This window comes from Hyperolius riggenbachi, chromosome 5, assembly GCF_040937935.1.
Source record: "Hyperolius riggenbachi isolate aHypRig1 chromosome 5, aHypRig1.pri, whole genome shotgun sequence".
NCBI lineage: Eukaryota > Metazoa > Chordata > Amphibia > Anura > Hyperoliidae > Hyperolius > Hyperolius riggenbachi.
The window spans coordinates 229550022-229571561 of NC_090650.1; the positions used below are offsets into that span (position 1 = coordinate 229550022).

The window sequence follows — 21540 nt, forward strand, 5'->3', positions numbered from 1 at the left end:
CATTAATGACAGTACATCATATCTGATTGGGACAGCTGTTGTTGGTGCAGTAGCAAGAATTTGGAGCTTAATGTTGTCAAGACTGGAGAGGAGATTAGATTTCAGAAAATACACCCTCCCAGCATGCCCCTCCTCCCCTCCATCCCTTTCCCCATCATAAATGGACCAGCTGTTACCCAGGTGAAGTCATTCAAATTCCTTGGGTCTTTAATCTCCTAAATTGCCGACATCATTAAGACTGCCCAGCACAGGATGTACTCCATGAGGTTGCTGAAAAAAATCAGCCAACCACAGACAGTAATGGGATAATTTAATTCTGCTGTCACTGAATCAGCCCTCAGCCACAGTATGTGAGAAAGTGAGACTGTAGAGCATCATCCAATCAGCAGAAAGCATCACTAGGTTCTAGCAAAAATAGGTGAAAAACAAGAGCCTACAAGATTGCCACTGAGACCCCTCTCACCTGCCTACTCAATATTCCAGCTCCTTCCTTCAGGATTGAGATAGCAAACTTCCAGACAGTTTCTTTCCCCACACAAATACCTCCAGACCTAACAGTAATCCTGCAGCTGCTGGGATACCAAAATACACCACAGAGCTGTACAATCACAAAACAAATTATTTATGTACTGTTAACCATTACTGTATTGTCTGATGTTTATATTGTCTGCATGACTGTTGAGCAACAGCCAGGTTACATTTTTCATGCAAACTTGCTTTCCCAGTAAAATCTGATACTCATTCTGAATGAAGATAGCAGAGCATGTATGGGTCACAATGTGTAGTGCCATGTGTTGGTATGCAGTTGCATTCTTATCCCGTTCATATACATTTTTAAATGAACAGGGCTGCAGGCTTTGCTGTACAAAAATACAACATCATTTTTGTTGGCATCCTGTAGCTCGCCTAACTGGTTTGAGTAGGTAGCAGTGAAAGAAGTCAAATAGCCCTTTGGGTTGTTATTTTTACATGTTCATAACTTCATCAGAGTTTTTGTAGTCAATGTCCTTATGCCACAAAAAACAAAACAAAAAAACTCATCCAAATAATTTTATTTGTTAACCTGTAATTCCAGTAATACTGCAAGCGTGCAAGATAGTTCATTGCCTAGTCACATAGCCAGATCATTATGGATGGATTATACATTTGTAGAGGTTCCCAAATCACACAAAAAAAAAAAGAACTAAAATACTTTCATAGGTAAAAGGGTTCAAATTCATATATCAAATGTTTACTTAACAGCTAGCTATTTGGAAATGAAAATTACTTTTATTCTATGGTATATGTAAAACTTTATTAATATTATTATTATTTTACATTCAACAACTTCAAACAAGTACTCAAAACCCCACCCCCACCCCTCTGATGCCATCAGGGGCATAACTAGGAACCACCGGGCCCCCCTGCAGAAATTCTGACAGCCCCCCCTCTCCCGGGCCCACTCAGGGCTCTCCCCTCTGCGCTCCTGGTGAGGAGAGCCCGAGGTGAGGGGGGGGGAACCGTCCCCCCTCCCCATCAATGTGTGGCCATGGCTTTCCCCTCATGCTGTGACCCCTCCAGCCCCCCAAAATGGCCGTCCCTATTGTTACTCCCCTGGATGCCATAACTCTCTCTGCCAAGAAGCTCTTGATGCAGCCCCCCCCCCTCCTATTGTGTCACAACCCCCTCCCTTTAGATTGGAAGCCTTTGGCGGGGCCCTCATTCCTTGTGTATCATACTTGATTGCACTCTCTTCCCACAGAATAGCATGAACTTGTATTATTGGGACTACTACTCCAGTGTATGATCTGGCATTGTGTATCTTATTACTCTTTACCTGTATTGCGTTGTCTGTCACCCCCCAACCCCCCCATTATCATTGTCTGTAACCTTATTTATTGTACAGCACTGTGTAATATGTTGACGCTATATAAATCCATATATATCCAGTAAATGATAATTATTATTATACATTTGTTGTATGGTGCCAACCATTTCTATGCCACTTTTACATTTTATAGGGTTAGTACTTACAATACACTGCCAATATTGCAGAAATATGCAGCCTTCAGAGTGTCTCTTACTTTATTAACAATGTTTGTTTTCTGTTTTTGCCTAGGTGGGAGGCAATGAACTCTGATTCAGGATGCAGATCTCAGCCTGGTCAGTGCATGACAGAATCCTGCATGAGTTGCAGCACTTTTCTCCAGGAATTATCCCACTTCAAACAGAAAAATCCTGGCAAGGTACGAGATGTCTGCTGTAACATGTTCACAGGCTACGGATGCTCCAACACTTTAACCTGAGCATGATGCTTACTCAACCTATTTGTGACTGATAAGTCTTAAAGTGAACCTGAGATGAGGGTAAAAAAAAGTTTTATACACACCTGGGGCTTCCTCCAGCCCTCCTACGCACAGATCGCTCCCTTGCTGCAGTCCAAAGCCTCCTAGATCCCCCGGTAGCAACTCCATTCTCCGTGGCCAATCGGCGCAGTGCGACCAAACGCGCTCCCCCATCTCGCTTCTGTGGCTGGGAGCGATCTGCGCCTGCGCAGTAGTACTGCACAGGCGCAGAACGCTCCCAGCGATGGGGGGCACATGCGCAGTATGCCGGACTGGCTGCTTAGAATGGGGCTGCTACCGGGAGATCGAGGAGGCTTTGGACCGCGTGAGGGAGCGATCTGTGCTGAGGGGGGCTGGAGGAAGCTCCAGGTATGTATAAAACTTTTTTTCCCCTCGTCTTAGGTTCACTTTAAAGGGAACCTGAAACAAGTAAAATTATTTAAAATAAACACATAAAGTAGCTGCAAATGAATATTACATACTAACCTCACTGTCAGTTCCTCTCAGAAGCTTACCGTTCTTACAGTGATCCCTTCCAGTTCTGAAAATATTTTGTCAGAACTGAAAGATACCAGTTGCTGTCAGTTATATATCAGCAGCTGTCAGTTACAACTGAATGTGCCGGGTAATGTCCATGTTTCCCTATGGCTCAAGTGGGCGATTACAGTTTAATAGTGTGCTGACCAGGAAGCTGTTATGGGGTAATGGCCATTTTTAATATGGAGAATTCCATTGATCACAGTAGACAATTGGGCTGCAGGAGAGGAGAAAGAGATTGAAGAGTAGACTACACAGGAGGTAAGTATGAACTGTGTATGGTTATTTTGACTTTTTATTTTCAGTTCAGGTTCTCTTTAAGGTCTGGTACACACAGCAGGAGTCTAAAACAGCTATTTAGGGGTGTAAAAAAAACTTTCCAGGCCGTTTTAGAATATCTTTGGAGAACAAGCAATACTTTATTACTTTTCACACTTGCTTTCTTTACTTAGGTGCATATCAAAAGCATGCAGGTGTACATGCGACAGCTACTTTTCATTCAATGACTATTCAAGAAACATAAAACACTTTTTCAGTGGGCTGTAAGAGTTTGCATTCAGGCCACTTTCTGATAACCAGAGCTCACGGGAAGAAAAACATTTGTGTAGACTTGGGCTGAGTGAACAGGTCACTTTGAGCTACAGTTGATGTACACTGACACTAATGTTATAAAGACGTTTTGGGTATTTTTCAGCATGTGCGGGGGCAGGGTTTAGGGTTAGGCGTCAGAAACAGGGTTTGTACGTGGAGGGGTGGGGGGCCTGGGGAGGGGGGGTGTCAGGGCAGGGCTTTGTTCTGGGGGAGGGTTAAGTGTTAGTTGTCTGGACGGAGCGTGTGTGTGTGGGGGGGGGGGGGGAGGGGGGTTGAGTTTTAGATGTCAGGACCAGGGTTCGTGCAGGGCAGGGGGGCCACTTAAGGTTGGGGAGTTCTGTGTGGGAGTGGGGTTAGGTTAAACTAGTTGCGGGTGGTCCGGTATTAGTCATGGAGAGAATCCGAAGACATAACAACAAAAGTTTTTTCGGTGATACCTTTAATGACTACTGTACAAGATTCCTTTGGTTCTGATCCACTTCTGAAACATGCCTGGAGAAGAAACTTAAAGTTTTGAAAGCTTGTAGAGAAATCTTGTACAGTTAGTCATTAAAGGTCCTAAACAACTTTTGTTGCTATGTCTTAGGGTTAGGTTTACCTATAGTAAAACATCAGTAAGATTTACCAATATTTTAGTAGGAAAGTTAACACTTTAAATAGTAGACTATCTGTAAATGTACTGATACTATCGGCAATTTCCCTGCGCCTTACTTTCCCTGGCACCTGTAATTCACATACACATTAAAAGTACTGGTGCAGTGTAATAACCAACTTCTTGGTGGTCCCTAATTGGTCAGTTCGGGTCACTAAATGTTTAAAACATTATGTGGACCGCCATATCAATTCTTAGATGGACGTTTGGCAGTGGGGGATTGAGTGGTGATCAACCCGCTTCTATGGAGTTTATTGGTTTTAATGAGTATTCAGTTTTACAGATGTGATGCAGCTCTAGCAAAGTGCCCATGACATCTTTCCCCATGGCATTTCTATAAATACCAGGCAGACCATTTTATGATTTACCATTTTTTAATGCACATTGACAGTTTTACACTTTTAACAACTTTTATAAACAAGCCTCTTAGCAATAAGGTATTTCTTTTTTTTTTTTTTTTTTAAACTACTTCATTACTCTTTATGTGGTTTCCTGGAAGTGTGACAGGCAGGCAGTCAATCATAAAAGTTTCCAGAATTCTATTCTAAGTGGCTTTGCAGTAACAGCTCTGCTCTGGTCTCCAAGGCTTAACAAACTCCTTCTAAAAGACTCTGTCCATTCTATTGCCTCTGGATTTTGCATTTGAATATTTTAGTCTGTAGCTGACAAGACAGGAATTATTGAAAACATTTGCAGCTCTTTATAGGTAAAAGTGCTCAGAGTATTTCTCATAAGGTCACAATGACTGGTAATCTGAAGTAGAGGAAGGATTAAAACATTTTGGCATGACGTCATCTGTCATATATTGGTCCCTAACATTTGTGCTTGTTTATGACTCAGCTCAGGATAATTATTGCCTTAGTGTAAAGCACACTCTGCCACATTTCATACATACCAACAAATCATTAATCATTTGATGTATGTGCTAAATGTGACTGCTCTTTCATAAAGTCCAACAGCTCACATACTGGACAGCACTGCTCTACTGCTGCAGGACAAAATAATGAGGTGTTTGGTAATGCATCATCAGCAAATCGTAGTACTGTTGCAGTCAACGCTTCTATGTTACAAATAAATGTAAATAGTACAAAACAGACAATAGTGAGGAGCATAGTTACAGTTAGGTCCATAAGTACTTGGACAGAGAACTTTATTTTCTCATTTTGGATCTGTACATAACCACAATGACTCCAGACTTTCCACTTTAATTTAGTGGAATGAACAAAGCAATTGCATAAAAATATGAGGCAACTAAAGCATTTTTTTAACACAATCCCTTCATTTATGTGGCTCGAAAGTAATTGGACAATACTTAGTTAAAAAACCCTTTGTTGGCAATGACAGCATGAAGTCTTGAACTCGTGGATATCACCAGATGCTGGGTTTCCTCCTTTTTAATCCTCTGCCAGACCTTTACTGCAGCGGCTTTCAGGTGTTGTTCAGGCTTTCAGGTGCACATTCAATTGGGTTAAGATCAGGTGACTGACCTGGCCATTCAAGAATGTTCCACTTCTTTGCTTTAATAAACTCCTGGGTTGCTTTGGCTGTATGTATTGGGTCATTTTCCATCTGTACCATGAAATGCCACCCAATCAAGTTGACTGCATTTAGCTGGATTTGAGCAGACAGTATGTCTCTGAACACGTCAGAATTAATTGCTTCTCTCCTGTTGTCATATCATCAATAAACACTAGTGCACCAGTGCCACTGGCAGCCATGCACGCCCAAGCCATTACGCTGCCTCCACCTGCCTCCACCGTGTTTTACAGATGGTGTGGTATGCTTTGGATAATGAGCTGCTCCACACATTTGCCATACTTTTTCCTTGCCATTATTCTGGTAGGGGTTGATCTTGGTTTCATCTGTCCAAAGAATGTTTATCCAGAACTGTGCTGACTCTTTTAGATGTTCTTTTGCAAAGTCTAATGTAGCCTTTCTATTATTGAGGCTTATGAGTGGCTTGTACCTTTCAGTGCATACTTTCATGCAGTCTTCTCTTTATAGTAGAATTGGATATTGATACGCCTACCCCCTGGAGAGTATTGTTCACTTGGCTGACAACTGTGAAGGAGTTTTTTTTTACACCATGGAAGTAATTCTGCATTCACCACTGTTGTCTTCCATGGAAGTCCAGGTCTTTTTGCATTGCTGAGTTCACCCGTGCTACCTTTCTTTCTCAGGATGTACCAAAATGTAGATTTTGCCATTTGTAATGTTGTATCAAGTTGTCGGATGGATTTTTTCTGTTTTCAGAGCTTAAGGATGGCTTCTTTCACCAGCATGGAGAGCTCCTTTGATGTTGTCTGTTCACAGCAAAATCTTTCACATGCAAGCACCACACCTCAAATCGTACTACAGCAGCAAACGGCGGGTCCTTCGGCACCTCCCGCTGGGCGGGTTTTCAGCAGACTGTAGTGCGTGTGTACGCACTGTCGGCGGACTGATAAGGCTGTTCCTGAACGATCCGCCGGGACCTTTAGGCCTTTTATCTGCTTAATTGATCATGATAGAACGATGGACTTGCACACACCTGCCCATGAAATAGCCTTTGAGTCAATAGTCCAATTAATTTTGAGCCCCTGAAATGACAAGATGTGTTAAAAAAATGCTTTCGTTGCCTCACATTTATATGCAATCGTTAAAGCTGAAAGTTTGCACTTCAACGGCATCTGAGTTGTCTACGTCCAAACTTTTATGGCCCTTACTGTACATGAGTAATTCAACACATTGTACAGTTAGAACAACCAGCAACATGAGTACAAATAGATACGAATGATGTGTAGTTTGAGACATTACTAATACTGGTACATTTGAAAAAAAAAAAACAGGAAACTTTTTAGGGGGGGATTTCTGGCATTGTAAGTACACTTTGCGCATTGTCATTGAACACTCACAAAATACTTAGCCTGAATGCCTGTCTTGCCCTCATCCTTATGGTGCCATTATAATTGCTCTGTGTGCCCCACCATCTATAGATACAGTATAGTTAAATCTGGTCAACTCTGCAATCTGTCCTTGGGGTTTCCAGGTGTTTTTTTCTGAGCAAACCACACCACCCTCTACTTCATGATTGTTTTCATTACATCCGCATTATAGATTACACCACAGCATGGTAATGTGCAGCATTCCAACCAAGAGGGAAAGAGCATTGATTGACAGCCTGGTTCAAGAAATCAGGAGACCCCATAATAGGCTGCTGTCAGAGCAGACCTTAGAGAAGATTGCTCAAAGATTATTATACTTTTGGTCATGCCATTGCAGTTGCAATCACACACCTGCAGTGCAATGTTTTGGTAATCAGGTCAGGTTTCCCTGCATTTCTTACAGAAGGCTTTCACTTCATATGACTTTGTACTATTGCAGTATTTTACTAACTGGCCCCATAACAGGCATTTTTACATCTTTAATTGGTTGCTCAGGGGTTATGTCAAATGACTCTAGGTAACCAGTAAAGCATTGACTGAACACCACCTGCAGTCACAGCAATGGACTTCCTAAGGGAACAAACGCTGCTACATCTGTCGAGTCTCTGCTTTTTACAAAAAACATACCGGTACATCAAACAACACTTAAAAGTCTACTGGACCTCTAAATTAGTGTTGAGAACTGTATTGCAATGACACTTTAATGAAGTATGAAGAATATTATTGCACTTGCAGTTTTATTTACACCTTGTTTCACATTTTTCAAAAGCAAAGTCTCAAAACGTGAACCAGTGTCAACAGTGTTGTCTCATTTATTAACATTGTGGGAAGCTAAACTATACTTCATTACACCTAGACCTTTATACTTTCTTCTCTTTTTGCAGTTTTGCCTTCTTGCATGCAGTGTGTGTTCTTTTTTCGTTGTATTGGGAAGCTACATTCCAGGAATTGTCCTCTCCTATTTCATTTGTAAGTAGATATATTACTAATTACGTTTTTGATTTTGCCTCTGTTTTCTAACTTGTCCTACCTCTGACTGATGGTAACAAGCAACACAGATGAATACTTTGAATATTTTAAGCACACACACACGGTATAGACTGCAGTAAATTATGTTTTATGCTCACAGTTAGGGGCAAACCCAGCATTTTCAAGGGGGCATTCCTGAAAGGTTTCTCTCAGCCACACGCAATATAATAATTAATTAGGGGACATTAGAATATGACTATGGTAGGGATTAGATTGTGAGCTCCTCTGAAGACAATTAGCAACAGCATGACTTTAAATCTGTAAAGCACAGCAAAAGATGTGAGTGCTATAGAAATACATGATAATATGACTGTGACTATGGTAGGGGTTAGATTGTAAACTCTTCTGAGGACAGTCAGTGACATGACTATGTACTCTGTAAAGTGCTGCAGAAGAAGTCAGTGCTTTATAAATACATAATAATAATAATATGGTAGGACATTAGACTATGACTATGGTAGGATTAGAGTGTGAGCTCCTCTGAGGACAGTTAGTGATATGACTATTTGCTCTGTAAAGCTCTGCGGAAGATGTCAGTGCTATATTTTGGGAGGAGTAGATAGGTGGAAGATAGATGGTGAGACAGATACAGGAGAGTGGGACAAAGGGATAGAAGATAGTGGGGAAAGGATAGAGAGAGGAAAGCGAGAAACAGTAAGGGGGAAGAGACATGAGTGAGTGTCAGTGGGGGAAAGTGTGAGAGACAGGAATGTGGGAGACAGAGACACACACAGGACAGACTAAGGGGGGATTCTGGGCACCAGTAATCCCCCCCTAACTTGCCTATGACAGTGTGTACTGTACATTCAGTTGCCTTCCCCTTATTTGCATGTATGCTTTAGCATTCACAGCTGCAGATTTTGGTTCTCTCAGCATACACAAAAAGTAGTAAAGGCAGTGAACTCTAGTCTTTAAAAGTGGCAGATGCGCCCCTCCACAAACTACTACAAGCAATTCAAATCTCAAAGTACTGGTGCACTCTATATGAGGGGCTATACTTAGAAAACAGCATATATCAAAATCAGTTCATATAGAACCATATATAGTCCAGTGGAATGTTGCCGGGGAATTCTGGATTAAGACGCAGCTCTTGACTGACAGATGTCACCTGGCGAGTGCTCCTCATAAAAGCAAAAAACAAAACACAAAACCTCCCACAAAGATATACAATAGTGAAGTACTGGCAGTTCCTGCAAGGTATAACACGTATGTCAACAATGAGTGATGCTGTGTCAGGGGCGTATACATACGTACCAGAGATATGGAACTGGTTAAAAAAGGACTTCAGTCTGGCATAATATACAATGAAAGACCTGTTCTTTCAACTCCTTATTGACTACTAAATCATTATCCTACTTGCCATTGACCAAAAGATATGTCATGTGTGTGAAAATCACAATCCCCTCAGGTCACATTCAGCTAGTCTGAAAGCAACCACCTTGTATAATAATGTAAGATCCGGTGCAACCTGAAAACACAAAGCTCTCACAAAGAACTACAAACACTTCCAGACACTCATAAAAAAGTTTGTTCTTAGAAGTTGCAATGTTGTGTTGGAACATAGGGAAGATTTGACTGTAGTTCTGCTTTAAAACTAAAAGCTTAAAGTCAACCTGCCTCTTCCTTCACCACAATAAAGGTCTGCATTATCCAGAATATTTGAAACGACAAACAGAAACCGAGAGCCCCAATATAGTGTAGTATTCTAGTCAATTGTCTGGTGTAAACATAAAAATGTCAGTAGTTATACTCACAAACACGGGTTACCACACAGGCAACCACTGATCAGGCAGGTGGGGAGAATTATAACCTGGCCTCACTCAGGTCTAAAAAGTTGCTCTCTGTAGATAAGAAGAAATGGGGATACACCCCCCCACCAAGGGTGGACTAGACTGGTAGCAATTTGTATACAAATTGCTACTAATTATCCAGAATATATTTACTTTACTGCATACTAAAAGGTGCTTATTACTTTTTATGTATAGATGAAAAATCTGTTCATAATATTATTTTCGAAAATAAATAAGCAATCCTGCTTTGTGTTGTAAGATGTCTTGCTTCTTGCCCTCTCAGTATCTTCATTTTCCAGTGGTTGCTTAGCTGATCATATGACTTTACGCATAGGTCTTCACAGTAGGTGACAGGTTTCCTTTGGGCCCTTAATCACTAGCAGTGTTTTGCGATCTGATACAGATAGCTTGTGGATCATGTTAGGTTCTGCCTAAACCGCATGGGAACCTTTACATTACTGCGATCCATTTGTGAAACAATCTTGGTCAATTGCAAACATCATTGCTGCTGCATTTTTGTGAATTTGATCTCCTGTGCAAAGTATAGGAGTGCGGGAAAATCACATGGCAATTGTGGTGCTGTGGGATTTTTTTTATTTTTTTCAATACGGAAATTCAAATTTTTTTTTCTGTTGCAAATAAGAATTGCACCATACACACGTCGGATCACATGAAAATTGTGGCAGTGCCTGCAGTGGGTATGCATGAAATTGTGATTGCAGTCACTAATCAAAGTGGAAAAGGGCCCTTAAAGGAGGTGAGATATTAAATCAAGCTTTACTTACCTGGGGCTTCTTCCAGCCCCTAGAAGTCATTTGTGTCCCTCGTCACATCTCCGTTCCACCTTGGTGTCCCATTGGCAGCCTCTAGGAATCGTCAGTTCCCGATGGGTTGCCGTCTTCTGCACACGCACAGGCGTGTGCCCCTCCTGTGAGAGAGCACGTAGTAACTGGGAGCGTGCTCCACAGTACGCCCCCAATGACGTGGGCGCATGCACAGGGAATCCCGACCTATCCAGGGTCGGCAATCCTTAGAGGCTGCCAGGGGGACGCCAGAGAAGATCCTTAGAGGCTGCCAGGGGGACTCCAGAGAAGACTAGGAGACCGGAGCTGCGATGAGGAAGAAAAGCTACATTTCATTTCTTGCCTCGCTTATCCTTTAAGCTCAGTGGTTTGTGGCCAAAGTCTTGATAATCTGTTATATAGCAATACTGCTGAACTAGGGGATATAATGCTTGAACTTTATATTGATTATATTTTGTCAGAAATGCAGAGAATATAATATATTCATAAATGTAATGAAGATCCATTTAAAGGATATATTGATTTTTGTTTTCAATACAGTATTGTGTGCCTTCTTGTGTCCATTATTAAAATGCAATGAATTTGGACAAAAAGTGTACAGCAAGCTGAAGCCAGTTCTGCAGAAGCTGGATTTTGGGTTGCAGTCCTATGTGAGCCAGTGGATGAAAGCAATCTCTAGTAAGTAAACTGTTTTGTCTTAGAATGTGTAGAACTTTTAAAGCAAAGTACATGGCCATGCACTGCTGCTGCAATCAGCACAGCCTGATGAGCAATTCTCAGCAACTTGACAGAAACCGTGTGTTTGCACAGAATTGATTCTGCAGTGGAACCGTGTTTTTTTTATAGTAGGCAGAATTTCTATGTAGTTAATTTAGTGGTAAATGGCTGCCAAACAACTACTATCTCTTCCTGGTTGATCAAGTGTTTCAGAGCTCACAAAATGCTTCCCTGTTGCTTAATGCAGAAGTCGGCTGTATTGGGTAACTATAAGAGGGGACACATTCATAGTTAGTGTCATTCTGGCTCTTTTTTCACTTTGACATTTACACTGAAGGTCCTTAGGTAAAGGCACTTTAACGTGTACCCGAGGCAGATATTCCATTACAAATGGGACACAGGGCATGTTCCTTGCTTTCTGATGAGAGCTGCAGCATTGTGACCCCAAGATTGTGGCCATTTTTTTCCTTTTCCACAACCCAAAACCGATGACAATAAAGATGCAGAGGCAGCAGTATGCGACTCTACCTGATCCGGCAAGCTCCCTGGATCAGGTAGTATTTTTTTTTTAAAGCGAAGAAACAGCATAATAACCTTATTAAAAAAACATAGATATGTTTTTCTTAATAAGGTTATTATGCTTTTGCTTATCTTTTAGAGCAGAGAGGAAGTTCTGAGTTCAGGTCCGCTTTAATGACTTCTTGTATGTAAGCTGACCACTCCCATCACCACCTGCTGATACAAATCCTGCAATAAATCGGCAGTGTGTCTATTTCCTGCTTTCATGGAAGCAGACATAGGGTTAACATCCTGTGTTTACAAATTAGCTGCTCTGCCAAAGCAGCAGAGATTCCTGAGCTGACACAGCTAAAAGATCAACTTAAACTTGTGATTAGTCACAGGTGAGGGGGAATTAGACAGGCTAAACTCTATAAATACATACAGTGTGCATTTCTCTACGTTTTCCTTCTGTCCTGTGCAAGAGTTCAGGTCCACTTTAAAGTGAACCTGAGGTGAAAGTGATATGGAGGCTGCCATGTTTGTTTGAGTTGCCTGACAGCCCTGCTGATCTATTTGGCTGCAGTAGTGTCTGAAGTACACCAGAAACAAGCATGCAGCTAATGTTGTCAGTTCTGACAATATTGTCAGAAACACCTGATCTGCTGCATGCTTGTTCAGGGTCTATGGCGGAAAGCATTAGAGACAGAGGAACAGCAGGACAGCCAGGCAACTGGTATTTCTTAAAAGGAAATAAATATGGCAGCCTCTATAAAACTCTCACCTCAGGTTCACTTTAAGCCTCTGCACTGAAGACACAAATTCCTCTACTAGTGATAAAAACAACAAAGTTGTAAAGATTGCGGACCTAAAGCTAGGCTCCCTCTATTGTAGGTTTTTGGATTGAAAAGGTGTACAGTTTACTGGACATACGCATCTGCACCAGCTTGCACCAGTTTTGATTAGTAATTGGAAAGGACAGAAACACCGTTGCTGCAAAAGCATCCTCCCCGCTCTGCAATGGTTTCTGTGCTGCCATGAGTCACCCCAGTTCTGCTCACAAAATGAATAGTGGTAACAGATTCTGTCAGTTTCCATTGATGTGCCCTGCATCCGTTGGTATCCACTATCCAGAATGGTTTTGTTCAGATCTGGAAAAATTTTGCAGTTTGAACTTTCCAGTCCATTCACCGGAATTAATAAAAAAAAGTTTTAAATTTTTTTTTTACTCGCCTATTAATAAACTCTTAGTTTCTAACATGGACTGCAGTAATTTTGCAAACATAGCAGGCAGATGGACAAGGGGGCTTCCATGGCCTTTCCAATCCCAGAGTCCCATAAAAAAAAAATGAAGTGCATTGCTAAGGGCTCGTTTCCACTATTGCGGTGCAGAATCGCCTGGATTCCACCGCTGTTGAAATTCCATGAATTAGCATGCGGATGCGAATTTTTGCACGTTTTTTGCCGCGAATTCGCATGCGAATTCGCATAGGTGAGGGTATATGCGAAATTAACCATGTCACTGCCTGTTTGAATTACATTGGTACCTATGCGAATTCGCATGCGAATTCGCATGAAAATTCGCGTACCATAGCCGCATGCAAATTTCCTATTAAATACATTAAAGGCGATTCGCATGCATTCCACTCGCAGGCGAATTCGTTGGCTCTTTTGTGCGTTTTTTTACCGCTGAAAAAAACGCACCTCAACAACGCTACAGTGGAAACAGGCCCATCCACTTGCATTACATGTGCGAATCTGCATGCGTTGGACGCATGCAGATTCGCGATAGTGGAAACGAGCCCTAAGGGATATTTTGTAATGTACAGAAGAAGGTGATTTTTTTTTTTTTGCATACCTGAAAATCTTGAGTCTCTGTCCATTAGCTACTGGCCTGAGAAGCAGTGACGGAACATAGCCACAGCACTGCAATCATGGTCTGTGACAAGGAGAGGGCATGGCTTGATGAGAAAAATCCTCATCCTATTAGAAGTGACCATGGCGTATTATACACGCACACACACGCATACACACATATTCAAACTTCACTGGGAGCAGAAAACTATAAATAATAAGCTAGAAAGATTATTGAACCATTTGTATGAAATATCTGTTCCTTAAAGCTGCGAGATGCATTATAAATCCTTCCTACACTGTTAAAAAAACATTTCCCTTACATTGTGTTATAGATACCTTCCTGTACAACAGATTAAAAGTGCAGATTATGTTATGTGTATGGTATGTAGGTAATTACCAAATGTAAAGGGAAATAGGCAATAGAGAGGAGATGCTGAGCCAGTTACCAGTTTTGTCTTCTTCCCCACAGAGAAAGATGAAAAGTTATCCGAAGAAAAGAGTGAATTAGATTTGTCTGCATTATGTCCTCAGGTAAATCATATACATCTGTATCAAACTAATGTGTTAGCTTTTATTTCTATGAAAAAGTGGACTATTTGAAACAAAATCCAAAAAGCTTGTGTATTGTGGTAAATTTCTCAGTGTTTTAGCTTATTCTGGGTGCATCTGAATAGGAGCCTAACTGCAAGTCATGGCGCCTTACAGCTAAAATGTGATAGGCCCTTCTCCAGTGTTCACACCCCTTTTCCTCTACCCCCATGGTGACCCACAAGAAAAGGGGGGTCTCTCTTCCAGGAGTTGTTTAACAAGAGTGTTTCCATGGCTCCCACAACTCATGTGGCCACAAGTGCTCGGGATGGGTACTCTGTTTTGAAGGGAGGGAAGAAAATCATTTGGGAATTCCCTGTGGCTGCAGGGGCTGTTTCCCCAGTAGGTATGTCTCTGTGCCTGAGTATCAGTACTCTTGCACCTTCACAGCTTAGCAAAGTTTCTGCACATTCACCTTAAAGAGTAACTGTTAGCCCCCAAATTGAAATTTAAATCTCTATTGCAATGTTTTTTTTAGTATTTAAGTGAGCCAAAAAGCCAATGCAGAACTTAAAAATCAATCTAATTTTTTTACTATGTAATCTTTTCCCCCAGCTCCGGACGCAAAGCCGCATATTAGATACTGCTTAGCATGCAGAGCATGCCTATGTCTGGCCGACCCCCCTCTCCCCCCCCAGGACCAGGTGCCAATATATTCTCCCCACCAAACAGCTGACCGCTCTGACACGGAGAGAGCGGGAGCACTTCCAGCGCCGCCACCGCAGAGCAGCCGCCGCCGAGTCACATGTGATTCTCTCACATGTGAGAGAGATGCCAGGCGGCGGCTGCTCTGCGGTGGCGGCGCTGGAAGTGCTCCCGCTCTCTCTCCATGTCAGAGCGGTCAGCTGTTTGGTGGGGAGAATATATTGGCACCTGGTCCTGGGGGGGAGAGGGGGGTCGGCCAGACATAGGCATGCTCTGCATGCTAAGCAGTATCTGATATGCGGCTTTGCGTCCGGAGCTGGGGGAAAAGATTACATAGTAAAAAAATTAGATTGATTTTTAAGTTCTGCATTGGCTTTTTGGCTCACTTAAATACTAAATAAAACATTGCAATAGAGATTTAAATTTCAATTTGGGGGCTAACAGTTACTCTTTAACACAAGTATGCAGATCTGGAAAACTAAAACGTTCTATCTGCCTAGTTCTAGTTGTGGGTTTTTGAAGGTGTTATACCCAGGAAATCTGTATGAACACTTATTAATGCCACAGAAATTATTTAACCTGTTCGACAGTTTTTCCCCCGGTGGGGATGTTTTCTCTCAGGGGCCCATATTAGTATTATTGATTTATGTAATTAACTTTCTCTCCTGACTTTTCTCCTAGGAGAGAATTGTTCATCTTCTCTTTAAAATAACATTTCAGCACTTTGTAATTGAAAAAAATATCAAAAAGTAGGTGAAAAGGTAAACTCAAAACTATTTTGACTATTTCCTTGCTTGCTGGTGGTTTACATGGCATTATATTGACAAGGGGTAAACATAGCATGTAGGAGAAAACGTAGTAGAAAAAGTTAATTGCATATGGGCCATTTTTTTCTTAAACTGATGTTAATAAATGCATGCGTGTTATGCTTTGGTATCACATTTACCTGCCCTTTCCTGACAGATCACTCCAGGAACAATAGTGAAGGAACTCTCGGTTTCTGATACAGAGCCTTCAGATTTGACTTGGACAGAGAATGGTACATTTAACCTTTCCGAAGGATACACTCCACAGACAGACACATCAGATGGTATGGCCTCATCAGTAATGTAATACATTTCTGGTCATCCTGTTAGATGTACAGTTACTATGTATGAACAGCCGCTGTTGTCATAAAAAATTAATACTGTAATTAACAAGTTCTGTTTAGACAGTCTGAAGAGGAGATTTACTAAAGGTAAAGAGCCCCTGGTCTTTAAAGCAATCCATCATTTGTAAAGGAAATTCCTTTATGTTTAAATGACACTGCATATACTTAAATGTTTGAAGTGAATACAGCTTTTCTTCATTCCACCAGTTTTAAACACGATCCTCTGCCTCCTATATAATAAATGTTGCTTCTATTTGCTGTGGTAGGCTTTATAATATTGACTAGCTGTCATTCCTGTTACATTAACAGGTGCTAGTTCTGCCGCCGTATTGTACTTACACCAGGTCCTTAGCCTGCTTACCCACGGTCCTGCGAATGCGCACTACAGTGGCACACATGGACAAAGGTGGACGCAGACACCTGCCGTTTTAGTATTGATGATTACAGCTGCCTGCTTGACATGTATGTGGTGCAGAACATTTATCTGAATGTCCATTAGTTTTTAGTATCTGTTCTTATATAAAGGTCATTCTCCACCTCAGTTTCTTTCTACTTGCTGTTACTGCATTTTTATATTTACAAAACAAAGATTTCACGTGGCCTCTTTTCTGTTTTTGCACAGATCTTGACCGCCCAAGTGACCAGGAGGAAGCCTTCGTAAGAGGCCTGTCGGAATTCCCTTCTCTAGAGAATGGCTCAGGATCCAATGACGATGACTCAAGCATAGGTCTACCTTCCATGCCAAAGAGAAAACATAAAGACAGTAAAAAAACAAGTGCTGAAAATTATTCAGCTACAGCATTGTCCCTGCTTGTGGGCAATGATCAGCCATTCGACTTAGTAAGTAGAGTGGCTGGTGAGGTCATTACGGCTGCAGTTTCAGCAGCTGTCACTGAGCAATTGAAATCAACCTTACCCTCCTCACAAACTCCAGCTTCTAGTCCTATAGAGGATACTGACATTGAGGAAGTTGATGACTTTGAACTTTTGGACCAGTCAGAGCTTGAGGACATAGAGGAAGAACTGGGGCACGCCTCAACTCCAGAATCCGAGGGCAAAAAGTCTACTACAGGATTCCTTTCCAGTCTACTAGGTGGTCATTAACAGTTCGATGTTTGTACTCCTTTTACTACAGATTGGGAAGCAAAAGGGGAGACCTCAGAGGAACCAGTAAATAGAAAAATTAGACCTGCAACAAGAATAATTAGGAAAATAGTGTGAACTGTAAGCTTGAAGTAATGCTTTCTTTAGAATCTGTAGTCACTTTAGGACCATGTGATCTGTTGCAGATGTCTGTCAGCTCTCTCACTTATTGTTTCCCTGTTGTGCCATGAATTTGTCGCATGGAGTTGAATCACTGTATATGTACCAATGGTAGGTATAAGATATAGTTCTTGTATGTTGATGGTAAAAAAGCTATTCCAAGAATGCCAACACCTTTTGTATTACAGGGTTTACAAATAGATTTATCACATTGTACAAATCTATATGAACATAGAATACTGCTGGCCACAGGAAACAGGAGGAGGAAAGTCAATAAAATCACTTGCTGGTATAAAGTTGCTAAATTGTAAAGTACAGAATCCTCTTGTTCCTGCTGAGCATGTACTATGAGAAATACAGAGGCTGCCATTACAACCCACTGATAATCTTTGGCTGTTATGTTAACCTTCTTTGCCTCTAGTAATCTTTGAGGCACACAACCGATATGCAGATCAGGGGTACAGGCATTCCCTGATTATACTGACTGCATGATTATTCCAGAATAATCACTGAAATAATGCTCAAGCCCAAACAGCAGTACAGCTGCCGCCATAATTAGAAGGCAATGAGCAATGGCAGTCGCCATGCTTCTTCTTTCTTGAACAAATTTCCTCTCTTTCTTAATAGCCATATTCAATCAATGCAACTTTAGTGTATCTGTTCAGTGGACTTGTTTGTTTTTTCTTTGCACTTTAATAATTTAGACAGGTCATGTAACATCGAACAGCCAAAGGCAAGAAAACTGCCAATGGGTTTTCAATAGAGATATATAAAAACAGGTACACAATATAATCAGATTCTTGATACTTCATAATCCAACTATTGTCCAGCTGTTGCAGTGTAAAATGTACATTTAGACATTTTATACATTGAGTATATGTTGTGAATACTTGGATTCAGATGATATCTGTCTCTAAGCCATGAATGTAACAACTCATCATGTATTAATAGCAAAATGTTTTGAATCAGGATGGTACGACTTACTGTCTATGTATTAAAAGCAGTGCATGTGCTCCATACTTTCATGTGGGAACCTATTAAAGGGAATATGTAGCATTTTTTAGTTTTGTTTTCTTAGTTGTAGTGCTAAAGATCGATTTTTTTTAATAATATCATTTTTAATCAGGTAAATATGGAATATTTTAGGTGAAGCTCTGAAGTGAAAAGAAATAACACAGCTCTCCTTTATTTCTTATGAACACTGGTTGCTGTAATGTTAAAAGGAAGCTGAATATATTAGCAGAGTTCACAAATGCAAGGTCTTGCTCCTCTACAATGGTAGACCATATTGGGGACCTGCTAATTATAGTGTCTCCATGTTAGGTCTTGCTGTGTCTTCAGTCTGTTGACCCTCCCACGAAGGAAGAGGTGTTACCCAGTAGTGGAGTCTAAGTGACCATGGGTTTCACCTTTACCCCCTTTAGGGGAGTGCAGGACTTCGCTGCCTAGTGCCCACCAGGTCACTACTGGGATAACCTCAGCAAGTGGTCAGAAGAACAGGGACACTAATTGTGGAGTAGACTTGGTCAGGCGGTATCCAAGATCCTGGGCAGGCGGCGTTCTACGAAGGTCGGGGTCACAGGCCAGTGGTCGGGGAAGGCTGCGTTCTACGGAGGTCCGGGTCACAGTCCAGAGGTCGAGGCATGCGGCGATCAACAGTAGTTCAGAAACAAAGCCATGGGTCAGGGCAGGCGGAGATGAGCAGAAGTCGGGGTCACAAGCCAGGGGTCACAACAGGAAATCCAATCAGAAGTCTCACGGGCAGAACGGGTTCACCGGACACGGTTAGCCAAGCTGTCAGAACGAGCAGCACTGCAGTTAGGGGCAGTGCTGCTTTTATGCTGGACATTGGTACCAAAATTAGTGCTTTGCGCATGCGCAGAACACGCGCAACACTTTGCACTCGCAAAAGTCAGCGCACACACGTGCAGCGCGCAACGCCATACGCCGCGCCAGAAGCGAGCAAAGAAGAGCCAGCGAAACCTCGTTCGTGCGCACATGGGAACACGCAGTAAGACGTCACGGACGGCCGCCATGGTAAGTGTGACACTCCAGCTATCCCAGTATAATCACTGCATTTGATAGTGTAGATCATCCGATTTATGTACAGCAATAAGTAACACTGCATAGACGTTTTGGTGTTAGGCGTGTCCTCTGGTGGCGGTGGCGTAACCCGAGTGACTTGGTGCTTCATTTAACATTACAGACATCGTGTCTATGTGAGGCACATCACCCTGTCTATAGAGGAGAGGCAGCTAGTTATGTTCTCTAGTTCATTGTACTGTTATCTGAACTTCATCACAGAAGTAGATCAAACTTTTTTACTTGCAAAATTTTACCTGTCCCACCAGGAGGTGAAGTTTTATATAAATATGAAATAGAGGTAGTATATTATTTCTCAGAATAAAAAATATAAAACGTTAACATTTTTCTTTTAATGCTGAACTTAAAATAAAAATCTGTTAAGAAATGCTATAAATTCCCTTTAATTGCAGTAGAACCTTGTAACAGGAATTCAGTTTATTTCAGCTGTGATTCTGAGCACAGGCCCAGGGTACAGGCACTGTTAACAGTGTGTGAAGACGGTAGACTGTGTGCTTACTATCACAGCTTAACACAGTTATACATGTATGTAATCCCCCCAGGTACACACTACCCCATGCTTATGAAGAAAGCTTCTATGACTAAGCAAATAGGAAAGTAGGGTATACCGCATTTGCTTATCACAGCATTCAATTAATCACTATCTCCAAGTGAATAATTTATTGGTAACTAAAATGCATGTTAAACTTGACGGAAGCAGGTCATTTTACCTAACTAAGCCTTGTAAGTTATTTTACGGTTCAGAATCGTCTCCGACCACTGTTATGTATAAGGTAAACAATACACTCTAATATGAAAAGAATCACAAGTTATAGTAAAGAAAGTCACTTTCTACTACTTTAAATATTAAAGCTGAAATTTGGGTACATCTGTTCTGTGTGCTAGACTGGCTAGAGTACTCCTGCCATGCTACCTAACAGTCCCAGTAAAAAGATAGACACTGTATGTTCATGTTGGAAGAAGCAATCACATGACCTCTGGAGAGGACTTCTCTCTCTCTCCTGTCGTGGCTGTAGAGGAAAGGTCACTGGCTCTGATTAATATCTCACCACCTGTTTAGTGACCGGTTAGAAAGGAGACATTCCTCTGGTCAGAGAAACTGGCTTAACAAAGCAAAGCCACCTCTCTCGAGGGAATGCGTCACCAATGCTCACATGTCTGCTTCATCTGTTGTGAACAAAGGGCATTAGACGCAATTTATTTAACATTAGGGCAAGTTAAGCAGCATTGGCTAAGGAATACTAAAGTCTCCAGATGCAGAATAGCTGTGTTCAGCTATTAGGCTCACTAGTTACAGTGAAGAAGAGTAGTTAAATCTTTATACAGCAGTGGTGTTTTTTTTTCCTTCTGAAAAGTATACCTTGAAAAGGTAGTATTTCCATTATAAATATTACTTTTCACTTGAAGAGTGGTGCATTATAAAGAAAAATCGTATCTGTTTAAAATGGAGAAGTGTGTGCATTGCTTGAACATTGCGCCAACCATACAATCGATGAAGGATTTCTGGGGCACTTCTACCCAATGCAGGTGCATTGTACAACTACATTATTTAATACACTCAGGAAAAAGTATTGTGCCTTAACAATGGATTTCATTCTGATGAAAAATAATTGAGTCACATTGGCAAAGGAATTTGAAAGAGAACTGTACAGTAATAAAGCATCATATACAGTAACCCTGTTCAAATGACTCTGAAGTGGCTTTCTTAATGTTGCCTTTAGTTTGCAATTGTTACTGTATTTGAAAGGCATGCCTCAGTAGATGTGATATGCAAGCATCTACTGGTCTGGAGAGGGAGTGAGATATTATCAATGAGCAGTAACAATAATGTTTCCTTCAGTCTTTGTTTAACCTAATAAAAGATCCCATACAATGCTTGTATTAAATGAGATGTGTTATGAAAATATGAATTCTGTAATAATATTTTCATAACACATTTCATTTAATACAAGCATTGTATGGGATCTGTAACCTACAATAAGAGATCTACTGTGCTAGCCCTAAATAATTTACTGTGTAAAACTCAAAACAAAAACACAAACAAAAACTTTAGAATATTTATCTGAGGT

At 41.3% G+C, this 21540-nt stretch overlaps 1 protein-coding gene across 2 annotated transcripts in view; it reads left to right on the top strand.

Moving 5' to 3' along the window:
- RETREG1 (reticulophagy regulator 1) overlaps window positions 1-21157 on the top strand; it is a 159895-nt gene extending 138738 nt beyond the window's left edge. For both annotated transcript variants that reach the window (XM_068236722.1, XM_068236723.1), the window contains 6 exons: window positions 2099-2225; window positions 7913-7997; window positions 11191-11328; window positions 14192-14253; window positions 15919-16045; window positions 16728-21157. In XM_068236722.1, coding sequence (XP_068092823.1) covers window positions 2099-2225; window positions 7913-7997; window positions 11191-11328; window positions 14192-14253; window positions 15919-16045; window positions 16728-17209 — 1021 coding nt within the window. In that variant the 3' untranslated portion in view covers window positions 17210-21157. The remainder of the gene's footprint in view (window positions 1-2098; window positions 2226-7912; window positions 7998-11190; window positions 11329-14191; window positions 14254-15918; window positions 16046-16727) is intronic.
- Window positions 21158-21540: the final 383 nt, after the last annotated feature.